Genomic DNA, 12,963 nt, shown 5'->3' on the forward strand with positions numbered 1-12,963 from the left:
GGAATCAAATAACATATAGCACAAAACCAAAATTAATACTGCATGCTGTGTTTTTGCTCAATTTAGAAATAAGGTTAGTGACAGAGAACAAGTTCCATGCATATTGACAAGTTCAATGCCAAGAAGTTCTGCTCATCATTTTTAAGTTCTGCTCATCATTTTTTTGATTCTGCCAACTTGATATTCATTGAGGAAGACATGCACACAATGATAAAATTACAAGAAGACGAAGAATCAAACCATAAACAATACCAGATAACCGTAAATTAAAGAAGAAAAAAAAAATATTTGCGCAACAGTCACAATTAAAACATGGAGAAAATACCAACCACAGTACCCAGTGCCTTCTACTGCATCAAATGCACTTGACGAAAGATAAAAATACAACATCCAAATGCATTTTGCAATTAAAAAACCCTCCAATTATTATCCATTTCAATATGCTTCACAATCACACAACCTGTATTGTTCCATCAAGGCAAACAACATACAACAATAAAGTAGACACAAGTTTACAGTATCTATTCAGAACATATAGTTTTTTACACCTCATCTAGTTTAACTCCATAAGAAATAATCAAACAGAACTTTGGAAGTTCCAGAACCATCTTCAGCAAACTTCCAGACCACAAAATGAATTCGAGCAATTCAGACAGTGAATAACCCTTCTATTGAAACGAACAGACACGACCAACCTGAAAAAGAGACATTTCAACTATAATGTTACAAGTCTATAAGGGTTATTTTGAGGTTTCAGGTGCGTTTAAAATATTTGAGAACAAATATGGAAGGGAACTTCATTACAATCTCAAACCATACTATTTCAATCATATTCAGGTCATTTCACCGATGTTATGAGTCGTAAAATGTGTTAGATGTGCATAAGAATTTAATCCTCACAAAAATTTACAGAATAATATGATGATCATATATCTTCGGTTGTAAGTTGTTTTTCTGCAAAGATATATGATCATCATATTATTCTGTATCCTTCAAAAAAAAAAAAAAAATCATATTATTCTGTAAATTTTAGTGAGGATTAAATTCTTATGCACATCTAACACATTTTACGACTCATAACATCGATGAAATAAAAGACCAAAATATACAAAACATCCATTTTCACATTAATCATTCAAGATGAATAATCAGTTACCTTCTAGTCCATACACACTATCAAAAAGCAATAGATAAAAAAACCATAAGACGCTCATTGTCAAATTGAATTATTGGATACTATCATGGTTCGTGATTTAGACTGTAAGATTGTGCGGTTTCACGATCTGACTCGTCCCGCACAATTGCAGTTTCACGATCTGACTCGTCCCGCACAATATCTTGAAATTGCATAATCGCAGCTAAGATCGTAAAAACAAATTGGTTTTTTGTGCAAGGCGCAAGTGCGACCTCTAACTTTGTCTCTCTCAGTCGGGCGCAACAGAAAACATTATTATATCAACAAAAACCAAAATGTTTCAAATAATAATCACCATCAAAACCAACTTAGTGGTAATAGTAACCCTTAATTGAAAACTGAATGTACTATATGATTAAGTCAGCACCAACAAGTCGTAACAACAAATAAAGTTACTGAGAAATTAATAACATGTCAATTTCTTTAGAAACTTGATGACTAACATGTGTGGAGGGAAGCTCTACAACGAGGGCAGTGAGGATGAGAACTAAGCCACATATCAAAATACACATAATGATGAACATGTTGCCATTCTGTTAATAACCTCATCTTTTCCTTATTTTGAATATACTCAAACATATGCAACATTCCTTCTTATTCTCAATACCAGAGAAATAAATGAGGCATAGAATTGCATTACAACTTCACTATAAGTTTCATAAAGCTAAAGAACAACCATTTATATAAATGTGAAGTATATCATATAGTGTATATGATAATCAAAAGAGAAAGTGGTATAAGAACCTGTTGCTCACAAAAACAAAGTGTGATCAAAACTGCAGGGTCTAGAGAAATGAACTGCTACAGGTTTTAGGGTACGATAAAGCAACCTATGACGAGTTTCATATATATATATATATATATATATATATATATATATATATATATATATATAGAGAGAGAGAGAGAGAGAGAGAGAGAGAGAGGAGGGATCCATTGACTCCAAGAGTAAGTATAAAGAGTTACTCCAAATCTTAGCCATTGATTTTAATGTAAATTAATGGTTGTGATTAATCACTAGTAATGACTAGCATAGGGTTTTAATGCTCCTTCTTCCTAAATAACAACTACACAGAAATCTTGATTCTCAAATTAATGGCTTACTCTTTGGAACATGTTATATGCCTCTACCTCAATAAGAAACAATGAATGAATCACAAGATGAAAACTATATACTATTTGCTGGAAATCATGCAATTCCGTGATCATTCTTCAAATCATCTTGCAGAGTTCACGATTGCAAAAGTTCACGGTTGAATAGGTTTTTTTTCCTTTAATCTTCTATTGAATAAAATGGCTGGTGATTTACCTTTTTATTTAATTTAACAGCAAAAGTTGAAAATTGCAATAGCCATTATTTAGATTGTTTTCACGTGTATTCAGGTGGATTGTTTAGGAAAAAGGAGTAATAAAACCTTATGCTAGGGATTAGTGGTGATTAATCACAACCATTAATTTACATTAAAATCAATGGCTAGAATTTGGAGTAACTCTTTATACTTACTCTTGGAGTCAATGGATCCCTCCTCATATATATATATATATATATATATATATATATATATATATATATATATATATATATATATATATATATATATATATATATAGAGGGCATTTCACAGGATATGAAAGTCAATTTTGAGGGAAAGTTTAATATATTAATGACACAAAATCCTTATAACATGAAAGCTTGACAATTTGGTACAGATACAGAAGGTCAGTAATGAAGTAATGAGAATGAGAAGAACAAACGTGAGGAAGATATGAGAAGAGAGAGAGAACGTGACTGATTGGTTAAGGAGTGCAAGAGAGGTCACGTGACTTGCTAAAGGTAATATAAAATCTGAACCTTGTAACTAATCCAACGGATATTATTTCATCCTCTCACCCTCTCATTTAAAATCTCCTCTCATTTGAAATGCCCCCTATATATATATATATATATATATATATATATATATATATATATATATATATATACACACACACACATATACACACACACGAGAAGAGGGACGTGCTTTAATGGGAATTGCAGAGGTTAGAACTATATATGAGAGAGCACAACAATGAGCTAATTCCATGGCAAAGGTGTTTCTAAGAGTGAGCCAAAAACTAAACTAGTATTGCTAAAAGTTAATTAAGATTGAAATAAAATCTTGTAACAAGAATGCCGAAAAAAGGACTCTAAAATCTACGAAAATGAACATTTGATTCCTATCATTTGGGTCTCTCTATCCACAATTAAACCCAACGACCAAACACTCACTGTCCAAAGTATAGACGCAACTCACCTGTACTATGAGCCATATATGTATTAATTATTTAATAATTACTTTGCACTAATCCGTATCACACTATCAACTAGACTAGTTATAAATCAATTAAGCTAATAACAAACACATAGACTGACCATATCAATCCCAAACTGTCATCTAGTCGTAGACGTAGGTACAAATGGCCGAATTTCGCTATTCAGCATTGTGTATTCCTTGTTTGTGTTTATCGTTTGATTAGCCTTTTGTACCGAGTTTCTACACTAACAGTAGAGAAATCATACATCAGTCTTTGACTTTTGCTTTTCTTGTTTAAAGTTTAACTTTTTCTCTTTTTGATTTTTCTTGAGCTGAATAATGATTTTTTACTAAGATGATTTTCAGCAATTGAAGAAAAAATTAAGTTTTCAACATTAGCTGAAATTGTGGCCTATTTCTCTTATACATAGATATAGGGTGCGTTTGTTTCAGCTTTAAAAAAAATAGATTTTGAGTTAAAAGAATCTAGAGATTTTTTTTTAGAGATTTTTAAAAAAATCTAAAGCTATTTCTGTTTGTCTAATATCATAAAAATCATTTTTTTGAGATTTGAAACACTTACACTTGAGTTCCTTGCATTAAGAAAAAAATAGATTTTGGAAAAGCTACTTGAAATAGATTTTCATTTTGAAGCTAAAAATGATTTTTTTAGCAAAATGGATTTTTTTAAAATCTCAAACAAACACAACAAAAACTAAAAAAGTGATTTTTTACTCAAAAAAATAGATTTTTTTTCAAAAAAAATCCAAAACAAACAGGCCCATAGTGACTGCTGCAGTATATAGTGTGATTGAAATTTAATTAGAGCACCAAAGTATCCTACTTGATAAGAGTCAAGTAACTTGAATCCACTAAAAACAAATGGTGAATTTAAAAGAACATAAGATCTACGCGATTCTCTCAGCGAGACAAGTTAACATACATGAGTTAGAGTCAAGTCAGATTATTAGTGAGTAGTGAGCCTTTGTCTAGTCTCCGATGCCGAGGTCCATAGAGGATTTTTAAGCCTTCACTAAAGCTACTTTTGGATTTGGCGAAGTATCTAAGTTTTTTTTTTTTTTTTGAAACGAACAATATTATTCATCGACGAGAGGGTGTAAGACACAACCACAACTCGCGGAAAATACAAAAGGGGCCGTATATAAGCGGCACTCCTAAACACCAAAAACCACTCAGTCATGATGCTGGGATATACAACAAGCGACCAGCACCTCAAGGCCACAACCAACACAGATAAAGGCAACAAAAGCATACCCCTGCATCACAACTAAGCACACCCACAAACAAAGAGAACCCAGCCAACCCAAAATCAAAAAACTGCCACTGCTGCAACAGCAACAGCAGAGACACCCTGCCATAACAGAACAGAAAATCAGCGCCACGCTCCCAAGTCCGCGCAACAGATCAACGGCCACCAAACAGAACTAGCCACCTCCAAAACTGCTGCAGCCCCCAAACCAAAACTGGCCAACAACAGCACAGCAGATCACCAAACCCGGCTCAAAAGCTCAACAAAACTGACACAGCAACACAACTAACCCCTTACCAAACATGAAACAGCACCAAAACCAGCAAAAGTAAGCATAGCTACGTGAAAGTTGATGCATAGAACAAGAAGGGAATATTTGTACATGAAGAGATAAGAGAGGAATCATATGGAGGAAAGAGGACAATGATGACGACATTTAGAAAACAAATGCAGTTTGGGGACAGAAAACAATAAATAACTTTGGTGATTCATGTTAGAATATGACTACAAAGTTGGACATAGAAAAAGATTTGGAGGCTCTACAGTAAGCCAAAAATTGATCTAGAGGGTTGGTTGGCCACCGAGTCATCTAAATATAGATAGTTGGTTGCAAACATGTTTGAATTTTTTTAAAACTAGTTACCTCTTTGTATCCTGAGTGGAAACTGAAATATCAAAACTAATTTTTAGTTGTCGCTGATGTAGACCTAAGTTCCAATAAGGATGTAACAATTCTAAATCACATTTTGAGTTGTCACTGATGTAGACCTTAGGCTTCAAAATATTATCAAATTGTTGAATTGTTGTTTCTCATCCTTAAATATATTTTTAATACTTTCTTTTCGCAGCAAGATGATGGTTTCTTCAAGGAAGAAAACTTTATGTTGCTCACAAAAACAGAGTGTGATGACCTTAAAACTGAAGGGTCTAGATAAATGAATTGCTACAAGTTTAAGAGCATGACATAGCAACCTATGAGTTTCATATACATAGAGAATAGGAATATGCTTTAATCAGAATAACATATTTTTACATTAACCTAGGTCTAATCAGAACTGTCAGCTAGATTAGCTACTCATGAAAGTGCATATATTAGACTTATCTTCAGGAAAAGGCGAATGTGCATAGAACTTTACATTAGTAAACTAAAAGTTTGGAAAGGAAAAAATACTTAAAGTTTACTCAATAACTGTTGGAAGTGGTGACACTGCTTGGATAATATAGTCGACCAAACTACAAGTGTGATCTTGGTTCAATTAAGCATGGAAAAACCAAACTGAGTCAAACCAAACTGGCTGGCAATTCTGACAAATCAAAGCAGTTGCGAATCAACCCGATTCGGTCTGATTTTGTGATTTAATGCACCATGTTTTGTGTTTTTTAACCGACAAGGTTTAAAATTCGAGAACAAAATTGTGATTTCAAACTGAGCTGGTTGAAAAAACAGTTTTAAAACTAGTTATGAATTGGTTAACATAGTTGAATAAACAAATTTTCTGATTCTGGACCAGTTTTCCATAGTTCAAAAACTAGTAAACAGAGTTGAGTACAGGATTTCTCAAACCTTTTTAACATCATGAAATCAAAATCATAACAAAAATCTTAGAAAATCAAACGATAAACCATTTAATGCAATTAATGATTATTTACAATATAATTCAAGATGAGAGAGAATCAACAACTCAAATTAACCATACCATTGAAAATAAAAGCAGACATAAAATTGGCACTTAGGTGATTAACAATTATCCAACAAGTCTTGGGTTGTCCATAGTTCAACCATACTATTGATTAACAATGATCCAACAAGTCAGTAATAACCAAAGCAGACATAAAATAAATAACACAAACAAAAACTAACCATATATATGTTGCAGTTGAATCCCAACTTAAGGTGATATCAAACTCTCAATGTAGACATGTGGGTATATCCGTTTATAATTGTTTTGAAACTCAGGAATATTCGATGTACCAGTTTTGGAATTGTAAACAACCAACTTCCTATTATTATAACTTCCCATCTCATAACACTCAAGCAACATTTGGTCATCCTCAGAAATATATAAAGCATTATAGGCATTGAAACCGCGATCTTGCATGTTAGGAAAACTGTACAATTTAGTCCAAGACTCTTTATTTCCATACTCGTTCATGATCCAAACATCCAAAAACCCATGACAACTTGCAAAGAAGCACAAGCAATCCTTCAACACACTCAAGTCCCGCGAATCAATATCGTTCACGAAATCAGGTAGCAAAAGTTGTTGATATGACTCCTTCTTTAAATCAAGAGAAAGAATATATGAATCATCGGTTACCAACCAATTAGCAGTGCCACTCACAAATACTCCCGGTCCACAAATGTAGTAAGAATATGGGATGTCATCGATTCTTGTCCAATAATCAGTCCCCAAAGTATAAACACTAACTTCATTTCTTAAAGAAACACGAATGAGCTTATAATTCTCAATGAAATGATCATAGCCCAAGCTTAGGTAAGAAGGACGACCTTTGTGTGGATTTTCCAAAGGAGGCAATAACTTAAACTTTCTAATGGAAGGATTCCACAAAAAAAAAGAACCATCTTCGACATAAACGCAAAAGATGCCATCGCAAGAGCACAGTACGTTCACGCAGTGTTGTCCATTTGAACCATCAGGAGGGTAAAGTTGTGTCTGTGCAACAACGGTAGAAGTAGAAAAAACCGATGGGATCGGCGAATCATACAGAACTACCTCACATGATATGCTACGACATTCTAACATGAGGTGGTGGCGCTTTGTTGAGAATTGAAGATGTTTTTTTGCGAATTTGGGATCGGAAATTAAAGAATTGAAGAACTTACAGAGGCATCGAAGCTGTACGAGTAATTTCACCGGAAGCCTACATAGAATCTCAGGCAAGACATCAAACGGAAGAGTTGGAAGCTGGGTAGTTTCAGTGGTTGTTTCCGCCGCCGTGAGTGAGAGAGAAGTAAGGACGATGCTGTTTGGGTCTTGTTCCACATTGCTGCTAACCTGCGCCATTGAGTGGATGTTCAAAAATTAGGGTTTGAGTTCTCAATTGTATATTTGGGATCCAAAATAAGGTTTGATTCACTGTAACAAGTAACAACAGTACAATGATTTGATTATTGGCGAGAAAAGGAAAAAGACACTATGTGTTTGTTTCAAGAGAAGTACAGAAGAGAGAACTAATTCTTACTTCTTTTTTTTTTTTTTTTTTCATATTTTATAACAGAGTTTAAAATTACATACTGTATTAATTTTAATTTTATTTTAGGTTGTTTCATATTTTATAATAGAGTTTTTTTTTAAACTATATGATAATAAAATTGTAAATAAAAAATTACAAAAAATATGTATTCAATTTTTTATTATATTAAAATTGACCCACAATAATATTTTTTTGTAGTGTATTAAATTATTATTTTTTTGCTAGATTAATTCAAGGTGAGTGTAATTTACTCTATGTTTTTATAAGTAAGTATATAGACAGAATGATAAACACCACTTAAATTCAAACACATTGCTAGTCTTGAGATTGAACTTAGATGAATGTGTTTTTTTTTTTTAAAGAAATTTAGATGAAGGTGTTCAATCATACAATTTCGACATTATGAGTTGAGTTTTTACATACCATATAAAAGATTAAGTAAGAAAAAAAATCAACTTAAATATATTTTTAGTCTGTACAAAATCACGAGCTTTTTATTTTATCCCTTAAAGTTTTATTAAAAAAAAGTACTAACTTTTAATCCTTATTTGCATTTTTTAAGGATTATTTTGAGAACTACAACTATCAATTTTTTGTAAAAATATTTTAACTATCAATATTATGAAGGATTCATGTTGTCAATTGGTTAAATAGATGCTACTAACTTTCTTTTTGACTATTCTCTTGTATCCATGTTGAATCAGACTCTTGTAGCTACTAACTTTCTTTTTGATGAGTGCCCGATCTCTCATCCTTGTTGTCAATTAGTTAAAGAGATGCTATTTACAAGTGGATCATGGGTGGATTTGTGATTATGTGGCAGTTGAAGCATTTATGTGGTCTAACACTCTTTGTGAAGGAAATCAAGTTGATTGTGTCCTTGCAAGAGATTTTTTTTTATCTGCCCTAGTTGAAACCAAAAAATCAAAAAATGCCCTAGTTGAAACAAAAATACCAAAACTGCCCTACTTTTTCAGAGTTGACTGGTATGTCACAAGTTGGACTTGCGACCTACCTATGTCACAGTTCCGACTTGCGACATACCCCCTATGTCACAAGAGGCAATGGCGACATGCAAGTCTCTCAAATTTTGAAATTTTTTTGTCCTTATTATATGTCACAAGTGGGACTTGTGACATATTTATTTATTTACTTTTTCGTTTTTTTCTATTAATTTAATAGAATTAGTTTTAAAAATTTTTAAAAAAATAATTGAAATAAATATTTATGATTTAAGATGACACATTTAAAGGTACAATACATTTAAACGAAGAACAAATATTTAATATTTAATTTAATAAAATACAAACCAAATACAATTAAAAAAAAATATGCATAGATTGCTACTGATTTTTCTATTAATTTAATAGAATTAGTTTTAAAAATTTTTAAAAAAATAATTGAAATAAATATTTATGATTTAAGATGACACATTTAAAGGTACAATACATTTAAACGAAGAACAAATATTTAATATTTAATTTAATAAAATACAAACCAAATACAATTAAAAAAAAATATGCATAGATTGCTACTGATGTTCAGTATTAATGCAATTTTTTCGGGAATGACCGGTCATCCTACAAATGCCGCATTTTCTCCCCTCATTTTCCACAACGTCCATCTCGGTCCTAATGCGAGTAATTGGGGGACGACCTTTCTTAGCTCTACGCATCGCTGAATCGGGAACCACCTTTGAGCCTACATAAGTTGGCCAATACTGTTGGTGGTGAACCACATCGAAATGGATATTGTATACAGAGTATGCACATTAATTCGTAAATTTATGATCAACAAATGTTTTATAGTCGTAGCTAAAACTAGAACATGCGGCAATGACATGTGAGCATGGTAGGTGTAACGCCCTGAATTTTCCACAGTCGCACCATTTACTTCGCAGGTCGACCTTGTATTCTCCCATCGGCAATCCTTCTCTATGGTCGATAGTTTCACGGACGGAGAAAGTATACCTATCTCGGTCGAACTGAGTGACACTGTGACTGTTGGATTTGATGACCTCTGCCTTCAGAAACTTCATGATGTTTTCTGAGAATGGTTCCCCAGAATTTACCCTTGCCGATGCCTCGTGTCCTCTTTTAGCAAACAAGGCCCCCAACCTGTAGTAGGAGGCTTTCACAATAGCTGTGATCGGGAGTCCGCGAATACCTTTATACATGTTATTTTGCGACTCTACTAGGTTGCTCGTCATGTGGCCCCATCGTCGACCATCATCATGTGATTGAGTCCACTTTTCGACGGGAATGTTGTCGACCCAAGCTAATGCTTGTCGATCTGCTCTGGCAATTTCATTGCGGTAGTAATTGAACGTGGGGATATTCATGGCATATCCTGCATTGTTTGAAATAAAAGTTAGATATGTCCACGGTAAAGAAAACATATGATTTAGAAGGAAAGATATATGATTTTTACCCATGCAGGTAACTTTCTTCCTAAGTTCTCCATCCTTTATTGCTCGCATAAAGTTTTGTGCAATGTGTCGGACACAAAACACATGAGTTGTCGGAGTATTGTGCCATCCATTTTGTGGATCATCGTAAGCGCTCTTTATCGACACTCTATCGTGGCATGTGTGAAGCAGCACACTACGATAAAAAAGGACTATGTGGGTGTAACTTCCTTCTTCAAGTTTGGGCATTTTGTAGGATGGAGCATATTGCACCAATACCAAACCCAGATAATAATGATAATAACCAAGTCCAATTTCCGTTAGGAAATAAGTAAGTACGATATAATAATAACTTTCTGTTTTATTACTTCTCTATTAATTTTTAATTTTTAAATATTATTGTTTTCAAGATTATTGATTATTTGATTTATTCTTTCAGATGGACCGGAAAGGGCTCGAATTATTACTATAATCCATCTCATGACACCATACATTACAGAACGGAGTTTGATCGCTTAGTACAAGGACACGTAATATATAATGACTATTATTTGTTTATTTATAAAAATGTAACTCAATGAATTTTAACTATATCTTTTCTTTTATGGTAGTTTGAATGGAGGCCGTATAGAGAATTTCGACACCGCCAACCACGAGACTTTTGGGATTGTACAGCAAGCACTTATCTGATATGTTTTGACAAAGTCGAGTGGCATCCGGGGAATAGGGTAAAGCTCCAGTTTGGCTTACCACAAGATATACCAGAACCACCTGTGGACATGCGGATATACCACAAATTGGACAAACGGTTCAAGAAATTTTATGAAGACATTGAATCGCAATTTCCAGAAGCGTGTGCCCATTGGAACAGTCGAAGAGCATATACTTTACCTCGCGTGCAAAGGAGAACGCTACTCCCTAGTGATGATTATATCAATTGGTATACAACTGTGTGCAATCCAAACTTAAGGATTGATTATCATGATGATCATCCACAAGAGGTGGCAGAACAGGAATTTGACGTGGAATCAGAGCCGGAGTTTGTTTCAGACCCAGAACCAGAGAACAACAACAACATATCACCGTCACCGAGCTTCTTCTCAGGACTTGATCAACGATTTACCGATCCATCCAACTACCAAACAACCACCGACCCAACAACACTAGCACCACAAACTTCCGACTTCGCTTTTCTTGATCTCAACACCCCACTGCACCAAATTATCGCACCACCACCATACGCAACACCTAGAGATCATTATCCACCAAGCATTGGGTCATCTTACATGAATGATTACATGTCAACATATGCTTACAATGATCTAAACCAACCTGGAACATCCTACACAAATAACCCCCAAGCCAACAACCAAATGTACAGCAACCCACACTACAACTACCCACCAACACCAACTGACCTATATCCCCAATTCACACCGGGTGCCGAATTTAATTTTTCAATTTCTCCTGCAAATGACGTCGAGTTTGGTCAATCGTCATTGGGCCGTTTATCATTGAATTCCATTGAAGATAATCAATTTCTCAATACAACATGGCCTAGCAGGGAAGACGATGTTTTGTTGACGCTTGGTCAAAGTAGTCAAGTGCACAACGACGAAACTGACGATCAACCAATTCATCGTCAAAGATCTCGGCGTCAAATTATTCCTCCCGCTCCAACGCGACATAATGCAGCAAGAAATGCTGGCGCACCATGGTGTGGAACGGGACCACGACCACCTAATGCCCGAAGAAGAAATAATTAAATGTATTGAATTTTTTTTTGGTCAAAAATGTATTGTACTTTTAAATGTGTCATATTAATAAATAATAAATATTTTTCTTAAAAAAATAATCATAAATATTTATTTCAATTATTTTTTTAAAAATTTTTAAAACTAATTCTATTAAATTAATAGAAAAAAACGAAAAAGTAAATAAATAAATATGTCACAAGTCCCACTTGTGACATATAATAAGGACAAAAAAATTTCAAAATTTGAGAGACTTGCATGTCGCCATTGCCTCTTGTGACATAGGGGGTATGTCGCAAGTTGGAACTGTGACATAGGTAGGTCGCAAGTCCAACTTGTGACATACCAGTCAACTCTGAAAAAGTAGGGCAGTTTTGATATTTTTGTTTCAACTAGGGCATTTTTTGATTTTTTGGTTTCAACTAGGGCAGATAAAAAAAAATCTCTCCTTGCAAAGTTTGGTCTAACTATTGGGACTATGAATGATTTGTGATAATGTTCCTAATTTTATGCCTCTAAATGTTTTTGTTGATGCTACTATGATTGGTTTCTCTCGTGGTTTTTAGTTTTTGTTTGGGCATTTAGACATTTTCTTTCAAAAAAAAAAAAAGTAGGGGCATAAGAAACAAACAAATTACCCAGTGATCTAAACCAAATAAATTAGTTTGACTTTTGTTTTTCTTAGGTTTGAACCCAAACCGAACCGAATTAGTCAGACACGGAACATTTAGACATTTTCTATGCAATATGACACAGAACATTGTAGTGTCCCATTTTTTTTCCAAAATTACACTTGATGTGTTGTGTTTTTGCTTCTGATGATT

General features: G+C 33.8%; 3 protein-coding genes across 3 annotated transcripts; 1 reads left to right on the top strand and 2 right to left on the bottom strand.

Annotated features, from left to right (window-relative positions):
* Positions 1-399: 399 nt before the first annotated feature.
* LOC146936184 (F-box/kelch-repeat protein At3g23880-like) lies at positions 400-7,957 on the bottom strand. Its single transcript, XM_085751173.1, has 2 exons — positions 6,624-7,957; positions 400-695 (listed from the first exon to the last, which is right to left on the bottom strand). The coding sequence occupies exon 1, from the start codon at positions 7,786-7,788 to the stop codon at positions 6,652-6,654; it is 1,137 nt and encodes a 378-aa protein (XP_085607299.1). The 5' UTR covers positions 7,789-7,957; the 3' UTR covers positions 400-695; positions 6,624-6,651.
* Positions 7,958-9,749: 1,792 nt separating this feature from the next.
* Positions 9,750-10,547, bottom strand: LOC146936185 (uncharacterized). The gene is made up of 2 exons (XM_085749156.1): positions 10,409-10,547; positions 9,750-10,327 (listed from the first exon to the last, which is right to left on the bottom strand). Exons 1-2 carry the CDS (start codon positions 10,455-10,457, stop codon positions 9,750-9,752), a joined length of 627 nt encoding a protein of 208 aa, XP_085605282.1. The 5' UTR covers positions 10,458-10,547.
* A 6-nt stretch (positions 10,548-10,553) lies between these two features.
* LOC146936186 (uncharacterized) lies at positions 10,554-12,203 on the top strand. Its single transcript, XM_085757684.1, has 3 exons — positions 10,554-10,716; positions 10,825-10,915; positions 10,997-12,203. The coding sequence occupies exons 1-3, from the start codon at positions 10,565-10,567 to the stop codon at positions 12,149-12,151; spliced, it is 1,398 nt and encodes a 465-aa protein (XP_085613810.1). The 5' UTR covers positions 10,554-10,564; the 3' UTR covers positions 12,152-12,203.
* Positions 12,204-12,963: the final 760 nt, after the last annotated feature.

This window comes from Medicago sativa, chromosome 3 (assembly GCF_051527215.1).
Source record: "Medicago sativa cultivar Bolivia chromosome 3, Bolivia_mono, whole genome shotgun sequence".
NCBI lineage: Eukaryota > Viridiplantae > Streptophyta > Magnoliopsida > Fabales > Fabaceae > Medicago > Medicago sativa.

What these genes read in the sequence shown, in the direction of transcription:
- LOC146936184 (XM_085751173.1), bottom strand. Translation starts at nt 7,788, where the DNA reads ATGGCGCAGGTTAGCAGCAATGTGGAACAAGACCCAAACAGCATCGTC.
- LOC146936185 (XM_085749156.1), bottom strand. Translation starts at nt 10,457, where the DNA reads ATGCGAGCAATAAAGGATGGAGAACTTAGGAAGAAAGTTACCTGCATG. An exon ending in GAAGAAAGTTACCTGCATGG is followed by an intron (nt 10,328 to 10,408) that starts GTAAAAATCATA and finishes CAAACAATGCAG; the next exon opens with GATATGCCATGAATATCCCC.
- LOC146936186 (XM_085757684.1), top strand. Translation starts at nt 10,565, where the DNA reads ATGTGTGAAGCAGCACACTACGATAAAAAAGGACTATGTGGGTGTAAC. An exon ending in CAATTTCCGTTAGGAAATAA is followed by an intron (nt 10,717 to 10,824) that starts GTAAGTACGATA and finishes TTATTCTTTCAG; the next exon opens with ATGGACCGGAAAGGGCTCGA. An exon ending in ATCGCTTAGTACAAGGACAC is followed by an intron (nt 10,916 to 10,996) that starts GTAATATATAAT and finishes CTTTTATGGTAG; the next exon opens with TTTGAATGGAGGCCGTATAG.